Source organism: Pelodiscus sinensis, chromosome 6, assembly GCF_052426305.1.
Source record: "Pelodiscus sinensis isolate ZL-2025 chromosome 6, ASM5242630v1, whole genome shotgun sequence".
Taxonomy (NCBI): domain Eukaryota; kingdom Metazoa; phylum Chordata; order Testudines; family Trionychidae; genus Pelodiscus; species Pelodiscus sinensis.
In genome coordinates this window covers 101,734,574-101,759,882 of record NC_143057.1, presented here as the reverse complement: position 1 = coordinate 101,759,882, position 25,309 = coordinate 101,734,574, and the positions used below count along the sequence as shown (strand labels likewise).

The following is a 25,309-nucleotide window of genomic DNA, read 5'->3' as shown; positions in this document are numbered from 1 at the left end:
ACAAGGCTACACCTTAATCTTTATTTCTCTGAACACATTAAATTCTATTGATTTTATAGCACAGGAAATCACTTAAAAGCCCTGCTATTGCAGTATGGTGTAACACAATATATTATAACTACAGGCTGGTGGCATAGATAATGCATATCACTAATATATTTAAAGGTGAGAAGTGCAGCTACTGTACTGTTGAATATGGGCTACCTTTGTAGTTTTTGGCTACGATGTATATTTGACCAACTGAATTCTTTGAATTATCTGCCAATAATTTTGCGTAAGGGCTTTTGAATATATTTTTTAAATTTACAAATCCAAATTAAGTTTTAAACATAATATGATACATCAGAACTACATTTGCAATTAATTTCACTAAATGTCAGAGGAGTCTAATACAATTAATGGCATGGTGTATTCTTGTATAACTAAAATATATAATCTATCTACAAAAAGGGTAGAGGTGAGAAGATTCTTCTCTGAGTCCTAATAATGTTCTCTGGAAATGAAATATCCCAGTGTTCTATATTCTGGAAGGACACATGATCCGTTTCTATATTCAGCCAACATCTTGCACTGTGGCCTAAAAATAAGCCAGCTGGGAACTTTAAATAGTGGCTCGGGAAGGGTTTTAACCTCTTTCTCACATGCTAAGTTTGTCACATTGCTAGAAGTATTAATAAAACAAGACTGAATCTGTGCTTAGAGAATGACAAGGCACACTGTATAGCAGTCAAGTACTCCTCAATAGCTAGGAAGATGTCTTAGTAGATATCTTAGTCTTTTATATTCTTTCATGACTTGTTTGTCATGTTTTTAGTGCAGTTAGGCATACTATTAAACTGCATCTCTCTCTGCAGAGACTTATTTTGTGACAGATGCCAGTGAACACAACATACTTTAATTCTACTAACCATTGATGGGAGACTTTTTACACTTGGTAGAAAATATTCACATTGCCTAATGTACAAGTAATACTTCAGCAATAGATTAAAGTATGGTTCTGTGATCAGCAATAGATTAAAGTATGGTTCTAAAATATCATTTTATAAACACTACCCCATAAAACTTCAAACTGTATTTACTTTACTCATTATGATAATAATAATAATATCTCATCATCTAACCAGAAAGAACCTGCAACTCAACCCCTAGACCAGGGCTACTCAACACATGGGCCATGGGCTGCATGCGGCCCATTTGTTAGTGGCCCACAAAAAGTTTGGGTTTATGTGGGGCTCAATACGTGGCCCATGGGTGGGAGCAAAAATAAAAAAGCAGTCAATATAATCGTTTTCTGTTGGTATGAGTTTTAGCAATTAAATTCCTGGACTGTCATTGCTCATTAAAAGTGCTGCCATCTGGGTGGAAATCGGGTAAATATTGCCTTTTATTAATATCAGCAGAACTGACTTAAATAAGGCCTGTGTGTTGTGTAGTCTTGCCTTAATCTTTGTATTCATACCTGTCAGTGTGAAAGAATATATTTGCATATATTTGCATGTATATGCAACCACACTTAAGTTGTAGCCGTCGCCATATACTGTGAGTATCATTGTGGCCTCCAGGGCTTCCAAACTTGAATAGCCCTGCCCTAGACAATGCCTGAGAATATGGGCCTCATGGCATTGATGAAAAGTTAACAACTACAGGCTCTGCAAATCCTAATGGAGAACAAGGACCTTGTGAGGAAAAATTGCAAACAACAACCCCTTCATATTTAAAAAGCAGGAGGTATGACTCAGCATCTTTACTGATCACCGATATGAGAGAGGTGGAATCTCAGATAAAGCAGGTTCCAATTCATAATGTCCACGTGCTCTCAATATGAAGAGCAATATGAGTAAACACCCGTATTCTGAAGCTGTTTCCCTTCTCAGACGGCTTCTCTGTATTGTGCATTGCACTAGTCTAGCCTTCAGATGATGAAGATATATAGTAGAGTGATTCTTGATAACCCTTAGCACTCCCAAGCACTAACCTCCCACAAATACTTCTCATGGTGAATCAGTCCAATTCACCATCTTGTTAGATCACTGTCCCCATTCATTTGGATATATGCCCACATGTAAGTTACCTCTAGAAGTACTGGAAGACATACTAGGGAAAAAAAGCATATTGAAAAGATGTAAATGTGCTCTGATCATATTATGGACAAAGAAAAGACATCACTCTTGTCCCTATTACATTTTAATCTTTTATGAAAGAACTTGCCAGCAAAGGAGATGTTTATGCATAGGTTATGTTTTGGTACTGAAGACAAGCCCCACACTTTTTAGGAAGCAGTAAATAATGAATGGGCATAATAAGAGATTGGTGTATTAAATCCAGTTTAACTGAAAGTGATTTTGTCAAAACTATTTTTTAAGTTCCAAGGTTTTGCTTATTATTATACAACTGGTCTCAATAGTGGTCTAAAATACAAAATTGATGGTAAAGTTACTATTGTATTTTGGGCTATTACTTTAGAATTCTGAGATCTTTCTTGTACAAAAGTGGCACTGGAAAAAAATAAATGTACAATAAGAAATCTATTCTTACCCTGCTTTGGAAAGGATTAACTTGGATAATTTCCACAGCTTTAAAAGGATTTACCCTCTTAAACCACCAATGAATCAACTGGAGAATTCATCTATAAAAAAGCAGTCAGATACTTCTTGCCTGGCTTACTTACCCTATTTATGCATTGGTTATTTAGGGCCATATTTTCAAAGAGGAAAGCTGAAAGTTTTTTCTTACTTTAAACATACAGTTACCATGGCTTCAAGTGCAAAGTAAGTACACCAATTTTCTTCAATACCAGTCAAGGCATTCCTCTTCTTAACTGTGATAAACAACATTAACAACTTGCACTTACAGCGAACAAACTTACAGGACCTGATCCATAGCTCACTAAAGTTAATGGAAAGAATCTCACTAACTTCAAAGAGCTATGGTAGAGCTCATAAATTCTAGTTTGAGAGGGAATGTTTCTGGGTCTGGCAAAATCTATTTTCTTATTGGGTTGAATGAAGTATGTCTACTCAGCAACATTTCTTATTTCAAGTGAACCCAAAAGTAGTTTTAAATCAGTGTAGAATAAAGGACACACTGTCTTTGTAGTACAGGTTTAACCTGTATTTTTCCATAATGAAATAGGCGTCTAAATTCCATGAACTAAAAGAGGATGCACATTTTGAAACATAGAAATCTCACAATAGGTCCATTACTACATCGCTCTTTTATACTTGGTAGATAATTAATTTTTTTCATTATCACAGGCAAAATCTCAGACTACAGTAAAATTCTGTATTTCAAAACCAGCATATATTGGGGGAGAAACAGAGACTCCTGACATATGCTGTTAGCACTTTACATTGAAAGTCTTTATTATATCTCTGCAGCACATAGTAAAACATTAATAACTCATCCTATAATTAGACACCTGGATGGTTTACATACATCAAATGAAGAGGTTTTTCAAAGAATCAAACTTGTAAGATAGAAATAAGGTGATTCTGTATATCTTTTAAATATCCTCATATAGAAAAAGAGACTGCCACCCACAAAAAGCAAGAATGCTGTTCCAAATTTAATAGAAAAGTATAGTCTATAATATGTTAATTTCTCCTGGCTTTTTAGCAGAAGCTACAAAAGGTACATGAAATAAATTGATGACACCAATCATACTCTGGATAGGAGCCAGGGAGAATATTGTTTCACTTCATTTGAAGTTGAAAGGAACTTGGAAGTGTGAAAATGAACTGAGTCAGGTAACAACGAGGAATACTTCTTTGATGGACAGCACCCCTTGCAGTTTCTGTTATTCGCTGAAAGAAGCAAAAATGGTTTCCTAAGAAAGCTCCTTTGAATGTTATGATTTATTCTAATTCCACTCCTCCAAATGCTTTAACAGATCACAAAATACAAGATATGGGTTGAACATACCCTACTATTACTGGCACCTGACAACTCCCTCTCTATTTAGTTTTATGGATTTCACTAGTATTGTTGGAATAAGGCATTGTTTCTATTTTGGGCTTCACACATTTGCTGCTGGTTAGATCAACCAGCCTATATGGCCATGCCAGTAACTGCCAGACTTTGAGGAGGAGGAAAGTGAGAGATTTATATCCTAAGCCTGTCACAGCCATCAAAGTTACTGCAAACAGAGTTAGGAAGCAATCATTCATTAATGGAGCCGAGAGTAAGTGGAAGGGACTCACATGGAAATTTCTGGGACAAAAGCAGTGGTGATAAAAGTGGTTGGGATAATCAAAATGTTGAGTGTAAATTAGTCAGAAATAGATATAAATGGATACAAGTGGCAAATCAATGTAACTAGCAACAATTTAGCATTTATGCAGTGCACAAAGTTGGTGTAATTTACATGACAGAAAAGCAAAAAAAGCTTTGGTTGGAAGGGCTAACAAGTGGGATTCCACAAGGGTCTGTTTTGGGACCATTTCTGTTCAATATCTTCATCAACAATTTAGATTATGGCATACACTGTCCGTTATTAAGTTTGCAGATGATACCAACATAAGAACATATGAATGGTCATACTGGGACAGACCAAAGGTCCATCTAGCCAGTATCCGACAGCAGCTAATGTCAGATACCACAGAGGAAGTGAACACAACAGGTAATCCTCATGTGATCCCCATCCAGTCATCCATTTCCAGACAAACAGAGGCTAAGGACAACATCATTACATAAGAACATAAGAACGGCCGTACTGGATCAGACCAAAGGTCCATCTAGCCCAGTATCCTGTCTACCAACAGTGGCCAGCACCAGGTGCCCCAGAGAGGGTGGACCGAAGACAATGATCAAGCGATTTGTCTCCTGCCATCCCTCTCCAGCCTCTGACAAACGAGGCCAAGGACACCATTTTATCCCCTGGCTAATAGCCTTTTATGGACCTAACCTCCATGAAATTATCTAGCTTCTCTTTAAACTCTATTATAGTCCTAGCCTTCACAGCCTCCTCTGGCAAGGAGCTCCACAGGTTGACTACACGCTGTGTGAAGAACTTTCTTTTATTAGTTTTAAACCTGCTCCCCATTAATTTCATTTGGTGTCCTCTAGATCTTCTATTTAGGGAACTAATAAATAACTTTTCTTTATCGGCCCTCTCCACACCACTCATGATTTTATATACCCATCCTGGCTAAAAGCCATTGATGGACCTAACCTTCATGAATTTATCTCACTTTTTTTAGAAACCCGTTAAAGTCCTAGTCTTCACAACATCCTCTACAAAGCTGGGAGGGATTGCAAGTGTTTTTGAGGATAGAGTCATAATTTAAAATGATCCGGACAAACTAGAGAAATGGTCTGAAGTAAGTAGGATGAAACTTAATAAGGATAAATGCAACCTACTTCGCTTAGGAAGGAACAATCATTTTCACACATATAGAATGGGAAGTGACTGTCTAGGAAGGAATACTGCAGAAAGGAATTTAGGGGTCATAGTGGACCACATGCTAAATATGAATGTGGCACGGTTGAAAAAAAAAAAGCAAACATGATTCTGGGATGCCGTAACAGGAGTGTTGTGAGCAAGACATGAGAATTAATTCTTCTGCTCTCCTCTGCACTGAGTAGGCTTCAGTTGGAGTCCTGTGTCCAGTTCTGGGCACCACATTTTAAGAAAAATGTGCAAAACCTGGAGATGGTCCAGAGAAGATCAACAAAAATGACTGAAGACCTAGAAATCATGAGTTATGAGGGAAGACTGAAAGAATTGGGTTTGTTTAGTTTAGAAAAGAGAAGACTTAGAGTGGACATGATAGCAGTTTTCAAGTATCTAAAAGTATGTTACAAGGAGGAGGGAGAAAAGTCTTTCTCCTTGGCCTCTGATGATAGGACGAGAAGCAATGGGCTTAAATTGCAACAAGGGAACTTTAGCTTGGACATTAAGAAAAATTTCCTAACTGTCAGGGTTGCTAAGGGTATGTCTACACTACCCCGCTAGTTCGAACTAGCGGGGTAATGTAGTCATCCGCAATTGCAAATGAAGCCCGGGATTTGAATTTCCCGGGCTTCATTTGCATGAAGCCGGCCGGCGCCATTTTTAAATGCCGGCTAGTTCGAACCCCGTGCCGCGCGGCTACACGCGGCACGGAGTAGCTAGTTCGGATTAGGAAGCCTAATCCGAACTAGCTACTCCGTGCCGCGTGTAGCCGCGCGGCACGGGGTTCGAACTAGCCGGCATTTAAAAATGGCGCCGGCCGGCTTCATGCAAATGAAGCCCGGGAAATTCAAATCCCGGGCTTCATTTGCAATTGCGGATGACTACATTACCCCCGCTAGTTCGAACTAGCGGGGTAGTGTAGACATACCCTAAATGTTTCAATAAATTGCTAAGGAGGTTGTGGAATCTCCATCACTGGAGATACTTAAGAGTAGGTTGGATAGACATCTATCAGGGATGATCTAGATCGGGGTGACCAACCCATTCTGGGCAAAGAGCCAAGATATCAGTGGATCCAGCACGAAGAGCCGGGGCAAAGTTGTTGAGCAAAATAAAAGCTCTGCCACCTTTAAGAAAATGCGTTTAGAGGCTTTTTGGCCACATCAGGATCCCGCTGGCCGATGCCATCTTTAATTCTCCATCTTTAATGGCTATGCCAGACAGCTCCACTACCCAGGTTAGCACAGGGAGCTGGGAGGAGAGAGACATTTTGGGGGGCACGGGGGTGGCTTTACAAGCCATGGGGGGGGGCTTCGCAAGCCACACCAATGGGGGGGAAGAGCCTCATGCAGCTCACGAGCCGCGGGTTGGCCATGACTGATCCAGATGGTGCATGGTCCTGCCATGCGGGCAGTGGACTGGACTTGATGATCTCTTGAGGTCCTTTGTAGTTGTAGTATTCTGTGATTCTATGACACTCATTAGTTCTTCTGTTATTGCTTTAATGCTTTATGGACTATAGCAATACCATGTAAGGATTATGCTACAAAACACTGCAGAGTTTTTCCAGAAAAACAACCATTATTCTGGAAAAAACTACACTTATTTCCACACTGCTTTTGCATTCTTTCGACAGAAAACTGAAAAAAGAGAGGGTTTTTTCTGACAGCAATAAACTTCTTTCTATGAGGAAGAAGCCTTTTTCGGAAAAAGGGGTATGGGGTCGTGGAAGAGAGCGTTGGTTTTTTTTTTTTTTTTTTTTTTTAAAGAAGAGGCCTCCAGGAAAAAGCACAGGTGCCTGGTGGCTACTCCATCCACAATAATCAAACTGAAATGCGAGATAGTGTCCAATCAATGTGGATGCAATCTTTTGAAAAAGCAGAGAGTTATTTTGTTGCGCTTTTGCTCTGTAGACGCTCTCTTTCGAAAAAAGTTTTTCTGGAAGATCTCTTCTGGAAAAGCTTGTTCTGAAGGAAGCTTGCAGTCTAGACGTAGCCTCAGATAGTTAAAAACACATGCTGCATACAGTATCACTGTTAAAATTCTTTAAATTTGTCTTAAATAAACAGAAGTGATGGTGGATATTTTAGTTCTTTTTTGTTGTGAAATGTGCAAAATTTGCACACTATTTCTGTGCTTTTGTAGACACTTACAGTTGTTGCCTGCATATATATAATCATGTATGTATTTGTCTGGTCATTTTCACAGGGAATTGCTTCAGTTGCAAGGGTAGTCATAATAGTTTCTTATGCAAAATGTATTGCATATAATTCTGAAAATTTGAACTGTTATTTTTGTGAAGAGATGGCTTAGCTAAAAGAATATTTTTTCATCATGATTATCTGTGTTATGGTAGTGTTAGAGGCCTTAATTAATATTAGGGCCCCGTTGTGCTTAGACGAGAGGATCCCTGTGTCTAAAAAAGAGTCTTATTTTTTCCTAAAATCTAGGAATCAGAGACCTTTCAATTTCTGTCAGTGAGTGGGATGGGGGAGGTCATGCTTAGTGGTCAGAGCAGGAGTTAATAGTCAGGAATCAGTGCCTAGGATCAGAGCCAGGTTACCCGGAGTGAGGCAACGCAGGAGCAGACTGGGATCCAAGACAAGATCAGGGTTGGAACAAGGCAGGTTCAAGGCTGAGAACAAGCTGGTGCAGGAGCTATTGCAGTCAAGAGCGAATGCTTTGAGTAGCATGCAAACTGCTGTCACTGCTGGGCCTAAGAGCTGGTTTGCTGACATTTCCAACCAGTCAGGTGGTATAGCCAATCAGGCAGCCTGCTGCAAGCTACCTGAACCTATTAAGTTTCCTGGAGACTGCCTCTACAGCAGGCCCTGATTCCTGGTACCACATGAAAGAAACATAGCTGATGCATTAAAGAAACTTTTTTCAAGGGGAAAATATGTAATTGCTAAAAGGTCATTTGTGTGACCCAGTTTAAATCCTGCCATCTGTGTGTAACAAACAGCTGCCAACAATCTTTTGGCTTCGATTGTAAACTCCCCTGGAGCAGAGATCTTGTCTTTCTGTTCTGTGCTTGGATAGTGCCTAGAACAACTGGATGGTGGTCCATGACTTATATTCTTATGCACTATTGTAATACAAATAAAAATACATATTTGGCTCTTATTGATGCTAGGAGGATGATCAAAATCAATTAAAAAAACCTGATACGTTTTTCCCTTCTGTGACTAACATTTCTAAAGATCTTGATTTTTAATGCAATAAATTTATTTTTTAATTTTCACTTTACATGCTCCTTTCAAGCAATGCTGCCCAGATAGAAGAATGGGACACATGTTGAGGTCCAGTTCAGGCACCTGGGTCTGATGATGGATCATTATTTAACGTCGTTATGGGAATTATTTAGTCTAAAGCTATGATTTTTAAATCCCATTTTGTGATATATCCTACCTACCCTTTGTATACAACCTTAAATCTATCTGGGTATGTCTACACTACCCCGCTAGTTCGAACTAGTGGGGTAATGTAGGCATACCGCACTTGCAAATGAAGCCCGGAATTTGAATTTCCCGGGCTTCATTTGCATAAGCGGGGCTCCGCCATTTTTAAATCCCCGCTCGTTCGAACCCTGTGCCGCGCGGCTACACGCGGCACGAACTAGGTAGTTCGAACTAGGCTTCCTAGTTCGAACTACCGTTACTCCTCGTGGAATGGGTCCATGGCCCCTGACCCAAAAAAGGTTCCCCACCCCTGCTTTAACTGCTAAAGAGCCAATTTATGGTTGAATAGTCAAAGAATCACACAAAAAGAACAATACCTGGAGTGCAAAAATATCTGGAATATAACAACATAGAATATATTATTTGAAAGATCTAAACCAATTAAATCTGAACAATTTTTTGTGACAGAGCTGCCACCAGAATGCTGTCCTCAGTTTTGAGAAACCTGTTTTTGTCAGTCACACTCATTATGTGTGTGTTCCTTTAGGTCTCTAGCCTTTAATTCTATACTGACATTTTTTCAATACCTGCTACATTTTCAGTAGGACATCATGCAAGCCTGAAAGACTGTTGTAGCTCCTGATAGAAGTATTCAGCTGAACTGATATTTTCCCCAAATACAATACATAGAAGAAAAGAAATCACAACATATACTGTAGAGTCAGTGATTTTCATAGCTAACTCGAAACAGTTTGCACAACTGTTTGAACTCTTCCACCATGTTTACAATTGCTCATAACTCTCACATTCTCAATGCTTGGACTCTCTCCAAAAGTTATTTCTGAAGCTTGAATGAACTTGATTGTGCTGTACTGAAGTATGTGATGGTGAAAACAATATAAACTTGCTGGTTTTTTTTTTAAACCAAAGAAAGGCTGCATGCAACTCTGGAAGCAGAGGTTTCTGAACTCTCTTATTACTTCATAAGTTTGTTTGGAACTTATATGTGGGGTGCTTCATGAAAACAAAATTTATATAGGTTGGACATCCCTGGTCTGGTACCCTTGGGACCTAACTGGTCCTGAACGAGGGAATTTGCCAGACCAGGGGATAGAGATGTGAACGACTAGTCGACCATCTGATAAGCAAATACTTATCAAGTAGTCAACAGGCTTTTTGACAAGTTTCCTCCCCCCCCCCCCATCCCATTGCTTCCTCTGTCAGAAAGATAGGGTGCTTCAAAGCAGCAGCACCGCACGGAGCCTGGAGACATACCCTGGTCTCCAAGCTGCGTGTAGCCTGGGGTTTCCAGCTGGCTCTGGGCCGCATGCAGTATTTCAAAGTGGTAGTGCCATGTGGAGCCCAAAGTCAGCTTGGGAATCCTCTGCTTACCCCGGACTCCACATGGCACTGCCACTTTGAAACACCACGTGGAGCCTGATGCCAGGCTCCTTATGGCATTTCAAAGAGGCAGCACTGCATGGAGCTTGGGGGTCAGCTGGGGGCTCCAGGTGGCGCTGCCGCTTTGAAATGCCACGGGGAACATGGGGCCAGCAGGGGACTTCTTGTGTCCCCCATTAACCCTGTGCTCTCCACAGCACTTTCACCTTTGAATTAGACAAATAATTGAAATTTTACATAACTACCAGGGGAAGTCCTCTGCTACTGGCTGCCCAGCCTCCTCCCCCACCTCCTCCCCAGCGAGGATGCCATACTGCTGCAGCTCTAGCAGCCCAGACTGCTGCGTCCCCAGCCCTGGCCCCACTACTGGGGCTGCTGAGAATGCCACAACTACCATGTCCCCATCCCACCTCCGCTACCAAGGCTGACTCAGCTACTGAAGATGCCGTGGCCCTGACCCCAGCCCCGCTTCCAGGGCTGCCATGGCCCTGGCCCCACTACCGGGGCTCCGGCTCTGGTCCCAGCTCCAGCAGGCTGCCCTCCCCAGGTGAACGCCCTATCCCCTAAGCCACGCCGTAACCCGCCCTACTGCCTTGCTCACAGGGTGCCCTTTATCCCGCCTCTCGCTGGGGTGGCGTGGTGTGTGTCTGTGTGTGTGTGGGGGGGGGGGGGGGGGGAGACCTGGGACTCGAACCCGCCACGCCAGCCCTCTTGCCCTCTTGAGGCTCCCTGCTAGGACTCCCTGGTCCAGGTACATCACAGATGTTGCTGGACAAGGGAGTTCTGTTTTTTGGAGGTCCAACCTGTATCTGCATCCGCATCCATATCCACAAATATGAGCTACGGATATCCACATTCATATCTATGAATGAAGATACCTGCAGATATAAAGTGGATATCAGCAGACTTTGAGGGCTCTAGGTGTTAGGAACCTTACGCATTACTATGATTAGAAAGAAAAAAAATTCTCCTTCCGTTCATGCACAGAATAGAGAATATGTGTACTTTCACAGTACAATCTGCTCTTACTATAACAAATAGCACTTCACATAATATGAGGAAAAGTGCAAAAAATCAGATCTACAACATAATAGATAAATTTGAATATGCTTGAGTTCATTTTGAATAAAGTATAACTGAAACAAATGATAAAGATCCCAACATAGGTGTTATGTAGTTGTCATCCACAAAGGATTATAGGGACCAATTTTCCTCTCAGTCAGACAATAATTTTTTATTTCCATGGTATCATACCAGAGTAACTTTAGATTTATAACTTGGTACAGAATTTGGGCTACTGTGAGATAAGGAAGTGTGTTTTGTGTTGCTTCCAGGAGAAAGTAAATAAGGAAGAATGTATTAAAGAGCTTAAGAATTTAGTTTAACATTGCTTGTGTGAACTGGGCACCATAATGAGAACAGGGGAATCAATGTGATGATACAAATAAGCAACTATATTATAAGGTATTAAAATAATGATATTTGTGCATCTTCCTAAAATTTGACATGGTTTTCAGTTGAAAGAATGCCTTGCAGCCATTTTGAATTCTCCTGGGGAAATTGCACAAGATTTCATTATGCATTCCCAATACAAGCGTGCTTCTCTGCAAGTAGTTTAGCGATCTGACATATCAGAGTGCACCATAAATTTCAAATAAGTTGCTGTGCTAGCAGTTGTCATACTTTGGTAATGAGAGCCTGGAATTACAATGAAATTTTTATTGGAAATTTTGGGTAAATGCTGGGAGCTGGGAGCTTCTTCTCTAAAGATGTGCCAGATTTGAAATACCTACCTGCATTTTAGTTAACTATCTGTGAATCACTTTAATATGTATGCGAGAGAAAAATGCTAAGCTAGCAGGATGACAGACTGAATTACTTTACTGATTTATATGTTACCCAAAATGTCAGGAGAAAATACCACTGGATTTTTTTTTTTTTACTTTGAAAGATGAAGTGTCTTGTTTACTGAGACTTTGCTAAACACAACCCCTTACACATCTTTCAAATTGTAGCCCAGGCATGAAGCACTGTAGGGAGTTATGATGTGTGACATTCAACATTATACCTCCCATGGAAGGAATACTAAAAGGTACCCACAGGCACCTGTGACAATTTCACAAGATGGTGGGATAACAACAGGATGACTACGTCTACACTGGCCACAATTTCTGGAAAACGGATGCAAATCAGGTAAGTCAGGATAGGGAAATCCGCGGGGGATTTTGAAGTAGGAATAAGAGATCCTCCGGAAAAGGGCTTTATTCTGGAGGATCGCGCGAGTCTAGATGCTTTTTTTTTCCGGCTTTTCCCCAAGCCGGAAAAAAAGCGGCGGACATGTTTATTTAAATCCGCGAGGGATATTTAAATCCCCCGCGGATTTCCCTATCCTGACTTACCTGATTTGCATCCTTTTTCCGGAAATTGTGGCCAGTGTAGACGTAGCCAAAGTGAGTCTCTCTCCCTTTCTTGCTTCTCATGTCTCTTATTTTCTCTACTATCCCTATTCATCTTCTGCTTTCTATGTGCACGACTATACAGCAGAGCTAAAGCCAAAATAAAGTATCCAACTTGAGCTATGTCAAATGTATAGCTTAAGTCAAAATAGCTTATTTCGGCTTTTGGCTCTGTCTACACAACGGGAAGTCCAAGAAAGAACACTCTTCCTCCGACTTCCCTTGCTCCTTGTAAAACAAGGGTTACAGGAGTTGGAGTAAGAAGGCCTCCAGCTTGATATTATTTTGACATTATATTGAAATAACTGCTTGTAGACTATGCAGACTATGTTATTCCAGAATAACATCAGTTATTCTGAAATAACACTGGTGTGTAGATGTATCCTATCTTTCCTTCACCTTCCCTTTTTTCTATCTTCCCTGGTATCCTTGGGTATGTCGACACTACAACGTTAATTCGAACTAACTTAGTTCGAATTAGTTAATTAGAACTAAGCTAATTCGAACTAACGGATCCAGACTAAAAAACTAGTTCGAATTAGCATTTTGCTAATTCGAACCAGCATGTCCACATTAAGTGGACCCTGAACCAGGCTTAAGGATGGCCGGAAGCAGTGCTGGCAGGGCATCAGAGGAGGACTTAGAGCGTGGAGATGCTGTCTCAGGCTAGCCGAGGGCTGTGCTTAAAGGGTCCCGACCCCCACCCCGGACAGACAGTTCTCAGGGGTGCCCCGCTTGCAAAGCAGTCCTGGCTTGGATTGCCCGGACTACCCACACTGGGCACATCACACCACTCAGCCATCAGCCCGGCTGCACTTGCCGCAGGCTGCCATCTGGGGAGAGGGGGCAACTGGGGGGCTGCAGGAGAGCTTCCACCCCCAGAAGCCCGCAGAGCCAGTCCAGTCCTCCCCATCAGGGGCTCGTGCTCCATTCCTCCCTCACCTCCTTCCATTTACCCTTCCCTAGCCCCTCTTCTTGATGTACAAAATAAAGATAACGTGTCTTCCAAAATGGAATCTGTCTTTATTGAACAAAACTGGTGGAGACTGGGAAAAGGAGGTGGGAGAGGGGAAGAGAGAGGCTGGGAGAGGGGAGGGCAACTAAAATGATCAGGGGTTGGGAACAGGTCCCATATGAAGAGAGGCTAAAAAGACTGGGACTTTTCAGCTTAGAAAAGAGAAGATGGAGGGGGGACAGGATAGAGGTCTATAAAAGCATGAGTGGGGTGGAGAGGGTGCATACAGAAAAGTTCTTCATTAGTTCCCATAAAGAAGGACTAGAGGACACCAAAGGAAAGGAATGGGTAGCAGGCTTCAAACTAGTAACAGAAAGTTGTTCTTCACAAAGCAAAGAGTCAACCTGTGGAACTCCTTGCTGCAGGAGGCTATGATGGCTAGAACTAGAACAGAGTTTAAAGGGAAGTGAGATCAAGTCATGGAGGTTAGGTCCATGGAGTGGTATTAGCCAGGGGGTAGGAGTGGTGTCCCTGCCCAAGGTTTGTGGAAGGCTGGAGAGGGATGGCATGAGACAAATGGCTTGGTCACTGTCTTCGGTCCATCCCCTCCAGGGTCCCTAGGGTTGGCCGCTGTCGGCAGACAGGCTACTGGGCTAGATGGACCTTTGGTCTGATTCTCTTGCACACCTGATCCTGGGTGGCCAGGCTGGCAGCTCTCCTGCCCTAGACGGCCACTTTCCTGTGCCCAGTGCAGAGATCATTGACGAGGTCCACGATGTCTGCACTAGCCCAGGTGGGTGCCCACCTCTTGCGGTCCTGGGCAAGCTCCCGGGAGCTGCCAGCCTGGTCCCGGGAAGAGGGGGAGGGCTGAGGGACATCGGGTGGGTGGCTCGATCTGTGCCAGGTGCAGGGTCTGCTGGCTGGGTGCTGGCAAGCTTGCACCTGGCACGGGCACTGTAGCCAGCCCGTGCCCCTTTAAGGGGTCCGGGGCCGGGAGGGGGGCAGACGAGTTTCCCTGGTATTGGCCAGAGTGGCCACCAGGGAAACCTGGGGAGGGCTAGCCTCCCACTAGTTCGAATTAAGGGGCTACACACCCCTTAATTCGAACTAGCTAGTTCGAACTAGGCTTAATCCTCGTAAAATGAGGTTTTCCTAGTTCGAACTAAGCGCTCCGCTAGTTCGATTTAAATTCGAACTAGCGGAGCGCTAGTGTAGCGCCTATTAAAGTTAATTCGAACTAACGTCCGTTAGTTTGAATTAACTTTGTAGTGTAGACATACCCCTTCCTAGTTCTTTCTCCTTAGAAGGTATCTCTGCAGACTGAAGCCAGGAGAGGTTGTTAGGATTACATACACACACTTGATAGGTTGACAATGACTTACCATCCAGCAAAAGAGTGCATGACTCAGGGACTTATGTATATAATTGCTACATATATGGCTTTGTTAATACCAGTTAGCCATTTCTCTCTCCTCACTCAATACCCAGTCTACAGAAATTCCCCCGCCCCATGTAAAATAAAATACAGCAGACTATTTCTTCCAAAAAAGGACTGTCTTTTTTTTTTCCTATTGGATTCTTTTTTGCAGCCACAGTGGATTTGATTGTGTGTTTGTGTAGCACAGCTACACTTCCCCAAGGGGAGGCCTGTTTACACAGTGTGGTTTCGTGAATAGAGAGTTGACTTTTATTCCCATCTCTACCATTGGCTTTGAGTGTGACTTTGGGCAAGTGACTTCACAATTACGTGTCTCACTTTCCCAATTTGTAAAATGGGGATAATGATACTGATAATTTTTGTGAAGCTCTTTGAGATCTATTGATGGAAAAATGCGAAGTAATTTATTATTATTATTAGCTAGTAAACTGCTCCCCTGGCTATTTTTCTAAAACAGTTTCTTCCTCCAGTCAGCTAATCTATAGCATGTAGAAATGGTGTTATCAAGGCTTTTCCCTTGATATCCCATTTTGCCCCATTCTACCAACATGCTTGCAGAGGAGGGTACCTGGTAAATAACCCATGTCCTCTTCACTGAACAGAAGCATAAATAGGTTTTATTTATCATAACATTCTTGCATAGTCAAATAAGGGCTATGACAATATATGGAGTAAACAATGAACACAAGTAATTGTCCACTTCTTTGCATTTATGATCTATGCAGCAGTCTAGTATAGGATTTCTGTTCCTGTTCATAGATTGCTATTCAGGGATAGGTGTTCAGATATCCTGGTGACAAGTGTAGTAGACTAGAGACATTAAAATAATACAAAATGGCTAAAGAAGAAAGTTTTTTCTTAGTATAGAAATATCCCACATTAAAGAAGAAAAGCCTTTCCAAATCAAGCAGGACTGTTTTTGTCTGTTGTTGTCTTACCTCCCTAAGGGGATCATTGAGCTCATTGAGAATGTTTTCCTCATCAAAGATCTTGCCTTGGTAACGGTGTTCGTAGTAATCATGGATTTTTTGGCGCATGTCAGCGGGTAACTTGTGAAATGACATGTATTGTTCCACTTGTTTGTACTAAGAAAACAATAGAAAATGAAGAAGAAAGTCAAAAAAAGATTCAGTCTATTAATCTTTTACAATCTAAGGCTATTTAAAGTGCATGTAAAATGAAACCTAATTCACTCAATTGCTTAAAAAATAAGAAATGCAAGTGTTGAAATGCTTCTAACATACTAAGAAATGCAATATATCCATGAAAAAGAGTGGACAGCACATATAAAGTTGTTGATTCCAAACACTGACAATTGATATGTTATTGATAAGATCTGTGGGTTAACAAAGACTATATTCAAAAAAGGCAAGTCAGAAAAATGAACAATTAACAAAGAGTTGACAGCTGTAAAAACTGTCACAAAACAAAGAAATTACCCTTTAAAATGACCAGGTTAAAAAAATCTGATTTACAACAGTTTAACAAATGAATATTCTAATTAGCAAGTGTGGTGTAACCATTGGGTCATTCATCTATAATAATGTCCATTTTCAAACGGGGATTAAAATTAAGGTCATTTCAATGAAGGCCATTGTTAGTCCTTGATAGCAGATGTAAAGTAAAGAGCATGTATGCTGATACGGTGTCCACTGTTGCACTAATTTATGGAGATGGATAACTTTATGTTCATGATTTATACACATGAACTATGGTTTGTAAGAAGTGTTATATATACTTTTTATTAAGAGAATTTTGAATATATCATATAAACACCCAACAATTTAAATAACTTATACTGTTAAGGTTATACTGGTGGTAATGCAAACATTAAAAATCAAAGAAATCATTAGTTAAGATATTAATATCTACAGCAACCTCAAAGCCTTGCAGTTTTAACATTACAAAACCCAAATGCACTTTCAAAACCTTCACTCCTACCCTAAACTTCCTCTTAATATCCAACCTCACACATAGAACTCCTCAAGTTTCACTAAATTGAATTATCTTAACTTCTATCTCAGTAAGATAGCTTCATTTTACCAACAACATTTCACAGGAAAAATGTACATTCTGTTATTGCTCTTCACTTCTGAGGTTGGAGTTAAAGTTATGCAAATTGAGGAGGTAGATGTGTTTTATTGGGGATGATTAAAAATATAAGTAAACATAAAAAAGGACTTTCCTGTGGAACGGGATCTGGACTTAGAGGAATAGGGTAACTTGGAATAGGAAACTATGCTTGGATCTAGAGCCACGGATCTTAAAGATAACTAACCTACCTTCCAGATTTATTATGCAGCTACCTCTTCTCCTAACTTAAAGCAAGGTCACCGTTTGGTTGTGCTAGGAGAACTGGGAAGAGCCAGAGAAGAGGGAGAGAGCCTCCTTTCCCCAAGCCTGCCAGAAGGAAAGTGGGGAGGTAGAGAGCCTCTTCCACCCTGAGCTGGACTGGGGGGGAGGGAGAGAGGCCCCGCTGGCCCACGAGGGGCCACTGGGGAGGGAGAGAGCCCTTGCTGGCTCCTGGAGACAAGCCAGCAGGCAGGGTGCACAGTCCCCACTGCCCTGGCTCCACCCAGGGAGAAGCTAGTGGCCACTCCCACACCCTGCCATGAGCCCCTCCTCACCCTCTGTCCTGATTCCTACACTCCTCACATCTTGCCCTGAATCCGTCCTCACCCCTCACCCCAGCACCCTCCCATGTGCTATGATCTCTACATCCCAAAGACACTGTTCTGACTTCTTCACCCCCCACATCACCAGCACTGCCAGGTAAGTCTTTTAGTAATAAATAATCCAGTGGAAAAGATACTGCTATGCAACTGCAGCATGTACATAATAGCATTGCATCCTCTGTGATCACTTCAAAATTCAATAATTTGTCCTAATTATGTTTTTTGAAACCAAAAGGATGTTATAGAGACTAAATGGATTTAAAGAAAATTTGGTTATAAAACAAAGACAATGAGAGAAATGGGGAAGACTCTCAAGCTATGTTTCCCAGAAGCTGTACAGCTACCTATGAAGCTCTGCACAGAGGCTCAGAGCTGTAGTGGTGAGAGATGCCTCTTTCCGCCAACCCTAGTGCAGGACTGCTGTGGCTGGGGAGAGGGGCCTCTTCCCACCAGCCCCAGAATGGAGCTTCCATGGACTGAGAGAGGCCCCAACACACACCTGCCATGGCCAGGGAGAGGTGCCTCTGACCACCAGCCTCTGGCTGTTGGCCCTACTGCAGAGCTGCCCTGGGCTTGCCTCCTATACTCCAAAACCTGTATTCCAGGCTCCACCCCAGATTCTACCCCCCTTCACCCCGCAATCTAGTTAGAGCCCTCACACACACTCCAACTCTCTTCTTTGGCCCTGAGCTCCCCTCATACTTTTAATCCTTCAGCTCCCCCCACCACACACCATGCATTTGAGAATTGAGTATTGTGATGTGCATTAATATGGATGTTATGTGTCAGACATCACCTCCATATTGCCGCAAAGAACAAAATTAATTTTGCATGCACATATATAAAAAATAGAGGGAACACTCCTTTCAAGGCCTTTGTATGTCAGGTATCAGTTGCAAGTAGCTTCTGTTTTAATGTTTCAAGAAAAGTAGCTTTTACTGGAATTGTAGACAACTGTTTTAACCACAGAGGTGCAGTAAGTGGGCTCACCTCAGGATTTCAGAAAGTCAATCATAGTTAGTCTGGTGAAACTCAATTGAATGAGGACTGCTAGGATTCACAGAACTACTTAGAGAAGTGCAGATTTATTTTTAATAAAACATGACAAATAAAGCCTTTTCTCCTTTTGCCTGATCTGCCCACTGCTATAACCCAGACTGATATGACTGTGCTGAACTGCATTTCAACTTTCAGTCTTGTCTGATATTTCCTCGTGGAATGAGGAGTACAGCTAGTTTGGATTAGGAAGCCTAATCCGAACTAGCTACTCCGTGCCGCGTGTAGCCGCGCGGCACGGGGTTCGAACTGCCGGCATTTAAAAATGGCGCCGGCCGGCTTCATGCAAATGAAACCCGGGAAATTCAAATCCCGGGCTTCATTTGCAAGTGCGGTATGCCTACATTTCCCTCCTAGTTTGAATTAGGAGGGTAGTGTAGACATACCCTCGGAGAGAGGCTCTTCAGCTTGACTACATCCTCAAAGATGCACCACAGCAGTTCAACCAGAGAGCAGACCACAAACCATTGTGGGAGATGCAATTTTACCAAACAGCCCAGCAGAGAGAGAATGGGGACATTTGAACTGTAGCCCCATGAAGTACTGTGGCAGCTCAAGAACACAGTTTAACAATGAGCTGATCCAAGATAAAACATTTCAATTCAATTCAAGAAACCCCCCAAAAATGTTTTATTTTTCTTCAGGTAAATTTTAAAACATGGGGTGGGTGGAAATCAAACTTTTCAAGTGGAAAATTTCAATTTTGCAAAATTCCATTTTCTGACAAAAACATTTTGATGGCAATTTCATACTCACCTACATAATGTAAGCTGCAGGTTAATACCAACCACTATATAGATAATTCAGGAACTGTACTATCACTACCTGCTTTCAAAGTGCCATCAGATGATAAGCAATGTTCATTATTGCTTTGGACTAAAGTTGAACTGACAACCCAGAGAAAGACTCTATGCCCTGTTATCATTATCCTGAGTAATAAAACTATATACTATTAAAGCTCCCAACTCTTAATTACTATCTTTCTAACAACATCTCTTTCTAAGAGTTGGAATGTTTTGATTCCATACATGATAGAATGTTTTGGTGAAGAACATTGTAATTAGCACAGTGTTTGCAAATGAATAATTGAGCTTAGTAAATAAATACCAATGGAAGTAGGAGAATTTCTTGTAAAGGATAAATAAGTATTCTGAAACATCAATCCTTATTAAAAAATGAAACTGGCATCAAAATCATATTCTTAGTTATAGCTCAGTGAAACATTTTCAACCTCTATTAAATTTGTTTTGTATTTAATTAAAACTTGAATGGATCCTTTCAACAAAGCAGTTTGAAACAGCGGATATGACATTTACCTGCCTGTTCAAAAACCAAACCAACCACTTGCCCCCACGTGACTATTGAGTGGCTCAAGCCATTTTTTTTCATATCCCACCCACAGGTAGCCAGAATAGCTAATTTGGCAAACTTATCCTTCTCTTTCCCTACATCTGTCTCAGCAGAATGGCAACAGGAGGAGGGGGTTAGTTGGAGGTTTTCAATTTTAAAGGCAGCTGAGGTTTTTATAAAAGGAAATGTTTTGTTTATTGCAAAACGTTTATATGTTCTCTCGTTTCTCCTAGAAAATAGCTCCCCAGCCAATATCATGTATTGAGATAGAATCTGCTTAATTTTATATACAGTTCTGTGCTACCTTGACAGTTGTGACTTTTTAAAATTGAAGTTTTTGGGTGTTCCTCTCTCTCCCCTCCTCCAGGAAGTACAGCCTTCCAGCTTATTTGATTAAGAGAAATACAGGACAGTTAAGGCATTCAGTACTTATTCCGTATTTTTGTTTAAAGCTAAAAGCAGTGCTTGTTTTATAAGTGAATGTGTAACAAAAGGTATACAGTAGATCAATGCATTAATCTTGAAACTTGCACCACTTAATTGTAGTTTTGGGGTGCCCTGTGCACAACAAAATGTGATGGTTTTGTTTTAAAGGAAAGACACTGAATTTCTGTTGCAAACTCACCTGGATCTAGTTGTTTGTGTGGGTTGGGATTTGTTTTGGAGACTGCAAAATGCAAAATCATAGATTTACAAAATGTAAAATCTGATAATGAATCTGCACACCTTGCATGGGTCAGAAGAGTTGGCAAGAAGCAACGGGTCTATTTGGACTACTTTTTGTAGTTGTGATGCTCTCTCTCAGCTTCCCTCTAATTCTTTATGCCACCTTGCCTTGTGGGACTTCTCTGTTTTCCCAGGGGCTACTCTTTGAGCTGCACATTCCCTTCTTCTCCAGGTCTTGCTCTCTGCTTCTTTCCCATCTTCACAGCTTTTTGAACAACTCCCATGGATGCAAACCAATTGGAACCCTCCTCTGCATACAAGTCATAGTACATAAATTCAATGTTTTTTGCATCAGAAGCTTATGGTTATGCAATTTAGATTTGTGTTCTCTCCTTCCCCAGACTAATAACGAGTGATTCTCTCCTTTTGGTGCAGTTGCATACAGTGAGTATGTACGTCCTCAAAAGAATTTGGTGGTATATTAAAAAGGTCCCATTGAGAAGGGTTTTGAGGTGAACCTTGTGTGTGTGTGTGTGTGTGTGTGTGTGTGTGTGTGTGTGTGTGTGTGTGTGTGTGTATGCGTGCGTGCGTTACAAGACTGACTTGAAAGTTCCTGAAGGTGCTTGGGTTCTAATGCTGATAATGGTCTTAAGATAGCTGGAGGTAGTTCAGTTTACTTGTTTGTACTGTTTAGCTCTTAGAAAACAAAGAATGGACTGTTATTCCGAAATTAAGGAAGGAGAATGTCATTTCTCTCTTAGATGATAGCTTACTGACTTACCATCTGCCTTTGTTAGATGGCAGTAGGTAAATTGCCGGTGGTTCCAAAGCAGACATTTTGAACAAAGAATGTATTTGGGAAGTGGTCTCAAAGTGTTTTTTCAGAAGAGAAAGTTCTCCAGGAATTTCTAAAGATCCATTTGAAGTTTAAAGCTAGGTAGAAATCAGGACGTTTATACAATAACGTTAGAAAGAGCTTAGAAGCCTGAACTAATTTAGACATAGTAATGTCCCCTCAGAGAATGTTAAAGAACCCTGAAGGGATTGGGATAGGTTGGTACTTTAAAATAAAAACAAAAACAAAACTTTTTTTTTATTTTGTGGATTTTTAACTTTGCAGCAGTGTGTCAGCATATCTCTTGCATTCAGATCTTGAGAATTAATGACACACAGAACATTCCGAAATCTGCCAAACATGTATCCTCATCTGCTAAGTCTTCATTTCTGCTTCCAACATTTTCCAAAGACTCCTCCACCAGTGAGTCATGTATCCCCCATCTAATCCCATTCTCTTCCCCATCTTCACCATGGAATATTGTGAGCAATTGAATTGGCTTGAATTTGTTTATTACATTGTGTCCTTACCTTTCACCCCTTTCTTTGCCCACCTGGCCCAAGATATCAGACCGGAGTCTAATGGCTAAAGACTCATCAAAGCCCTTCTTCCCTTTCCTTCCATCTCTAGTCTCCGAGACTCAGACCTTTTCCCTTCATAGAATCATAGGACTGGAAGGAACCTTGAGAGATCCATCTCCCCGCCCTCAAGGCAGGATCCAGCTACACCATCCCTGACAGATGTCTATCTAACCTGTTCTTAAATATCTCCAGAGAGGGAGATTCCACCACCTCCCTTGGCAATTTATTCCAATATTTGACCACCCTGACAGTTAGGAATTTTTTCCTGATGTCCAATCTAAACCTCCCCTGCTGCACTTTAAGCCCATTACTCCTTGTCCTGTCCTCAGAAACCAAGAGGAACAAATTTTCTCCTTCCTCCTTGTGACACCCTTTTAGATATTTGAAAACCGCTATCATGTCCCCCCTTAATCTTCTTTTTTCCAAACTAAACAAGCCCAGTTCATGAAGCCTGGCTTCATAGGTCATGTTCTCTAGACCTTTAATCATTCTTGTTGCTCTTCTCTGTACCCTTTCCAATTTCTCCACATCTTTCTGGAAATGTGGCGCCCAGAACTGGACACAGTACTCCAGCTGAGGCCTAACTAGTGCAGAGTAGAGCGGCAGAATGACTTCACGAGTTTTGCTTACAACACACCTGTTGATACAACCTAGAATCATATTTGCTTTTTTTGCAACAGCATCACACTGTTGACTCTCATTCAACTTGTGGTCCACTATGACCCCTAGATCCCTTTCCGCCATGCTCCTCCCTAGACAGTCGCTTCCCATCTTGTATGTACAACCACACAACCAGTATGTTCAGACTAGAGCTGATAAAACTATCATAATGAGTAATCTCCTAGGCAAATTTCCCTGTGTGTGTGTGTGTGCGTGTGTATGTGTGCATTAACTATAAACAAACATTGATTTATACTAATGTTTGCTGTTTTCACTTGTCCAACATAATTACGGTGAATATAAATTTCTGCCCATGGGCTGATTACAGAATATTAAATGGACTATTAAATTGGACTATTAATGCTAGTATTCAATAATCAAGTTTCAGTAGCGGAGTGGAGTGGTCAGCTGGGTAAGGTCACATGATTTGATAATAATTGGGGACTTTAACTCTTCAACTACCAGGGGAGATGATAAATGCAGAATCTGTTTTTAGAAAGGGTTAACATACAGGACCTGAGGAATTATAGGCTAGTTATCTTGACTTCAATTCCTGGAACAAGTTATTAAACAATCAAATTACCTGAAACTGTTGTGTATTGGGTTATCAGTGATAGATTTTATTGGTATAATAACTGAGTTAGATCATTAAGGGTTAGCCCAGACGGTTTTGGTTGGTTCAGTAAAATGGAAAACCTGCAACTGCTGCAGCATCCTGTGTTTTCAAATGATTTCTTCCTAAACTCTGTAACTCTAATGATGTAACAGAAACCAACCTAATTTCCTTCTTTGATAGGATTACTGGTCCTAGCACTTAGGAGGATACAATAAAGATTCAAAACCACCATGAGAAGTTTGGAGAACGGGTCTGAAATCAACAAGATGAAATTCAATAAAGACAAATACAAACTACTGAGGAAGAAAAAAAAAATCAAATGCATGAATGCAATGAGGAATAACGGACTGAGCAATATTACTTCAGAAAAGCATCTGAGGGTTATAGTGCATCAGTTATTGAATATGAACATGTGATGCAAACACAAAAAAGGCTAATATACTTCTAGAGAATATTAACAAGAGGTAATAATTCTGTTCTACTTGGCACTGTTGAGGCCTTGTCTGGAGGACTGTGTCCAATTCTGGGTGTCTCACTGTAAGAAGGAGGTGGACAAACTGGAGAAAGAATAGGAGAGCAGAAAAAGTAATAAAAGTTATTTAAAAATTGGCCTCTGAGAGAGGTCTTCAAATATGCTGAGGCGTGTTTTATAGTAGGGAATGGTTGTCAATTGTTTTGCATGTCCACTAAAACTAGGACAATAAGTAATTGGCTTAACCTGAAGCAACAGAGATTTAGGTCAGGCATTAGGAAAAATTTTCTAACTGTAAAGATTGTTAACCTGTTTCAGTATTTATCAGGGGAAGTTGTGGAGGTTTTTTTTAAGAATAGCTTAGACAAACACTTATTAGGGATGGTCTAGATTTCCTTGATCCTGTCTCATCGTAAGGTTGAAGGACTAGATAACCTCTCAAGATTCTTTACTGATTTCCTTTTCTATGATACTATATACTATTACTGTGGCTTGACTTCATAATCTAATTTGTATAACCAAAGGCAGTATTTGCACAAATCATTGAGACTTGATTCTCAGAGAGATGATGAAGCAGCATTTGATAAAAAGACAACTGACTCTGCATTCAATTTTTCCTGTTACATTCACTCAAAGGACCAGATTCTCCTCTCATTTACAAGGGTCTGCTTCTTCTCTCACAGCTGTGGAAGTGAATGATTCTTTTAAAGACACTTACACAACTGTGAGAGAAGAAACAGGCCCTGGCACATGTGCATATACACATGAACTGCTATTTACAAAGGGATGAAGATGCCTCTCCTATTCTTGTCTCTCTAATTTGACTGCCAGGACTGTGAAACTGTTGGATCTGGTTAAGTGCTCCATTTCATAATGCACCCAGCTCTACTTAAGATATCTGTCAACTGCTTGGTATACAGGCCACCACGGTTTCCATCACCTCACTGAGATCGCTGTCAATCACAGTCAGTTTAGTAACCATGCGTGCATCTTGAGTCCTGGTTACAAAAGAAGACATTTTTTTAAATCTCACTGGAATAGCTATGTTTGTGCTAGGCCTCCTAGTGCAGAACCTGACATAGAATTATAAATGCAGTGAAATACCAAAGAAAATGTTCACTGATGAAGGGCACCTTTCATCAACAAAGGATGTCTCACCTGACTAATTAGTGCAGAATTGGACTTCTTGTTATTAAAAGTATATAAAAGGAGGGAGGGATGGTTCAGTGGCTTGAGCATTGGCCTACTAAACCCAGAATTGTGAGCTCAATCCTTGAGAGGGCCATTTAGAGATCTGGGGCAAATCAGTCAGGGATGGTACTTGGCCCTTTCGTGAGGACTAGATTTAATGACTT

At 41.1% G+C, this 25,309-nt stretch overlaps 1 protein-coding gene across 1 annotated transcript in view; it reads right to left on the bottom strand.

Annotated features, from left to right (window-relative positions):
- Positions 1 to 25,309, bottom strand: part of LOC102461934 (potassium/sodium hyperpolarization-activated cyclic nucleotide-gated channel 1) — a 163,562-nt gene that overhangs the window by 44,275 nt on the left and 93,978 nt on the right. The window contains exon 4 of the mRNA XM_089779398.1: positions 15,982 to 16,128. Coding sequence (XP_089635524.1) covers positions 15,982 to 16,128 — 147 coding nt within the window. The remainder of the gene's footprint in view (positions 1 to 15,981; positions 16,129 to 25,309) is intronic.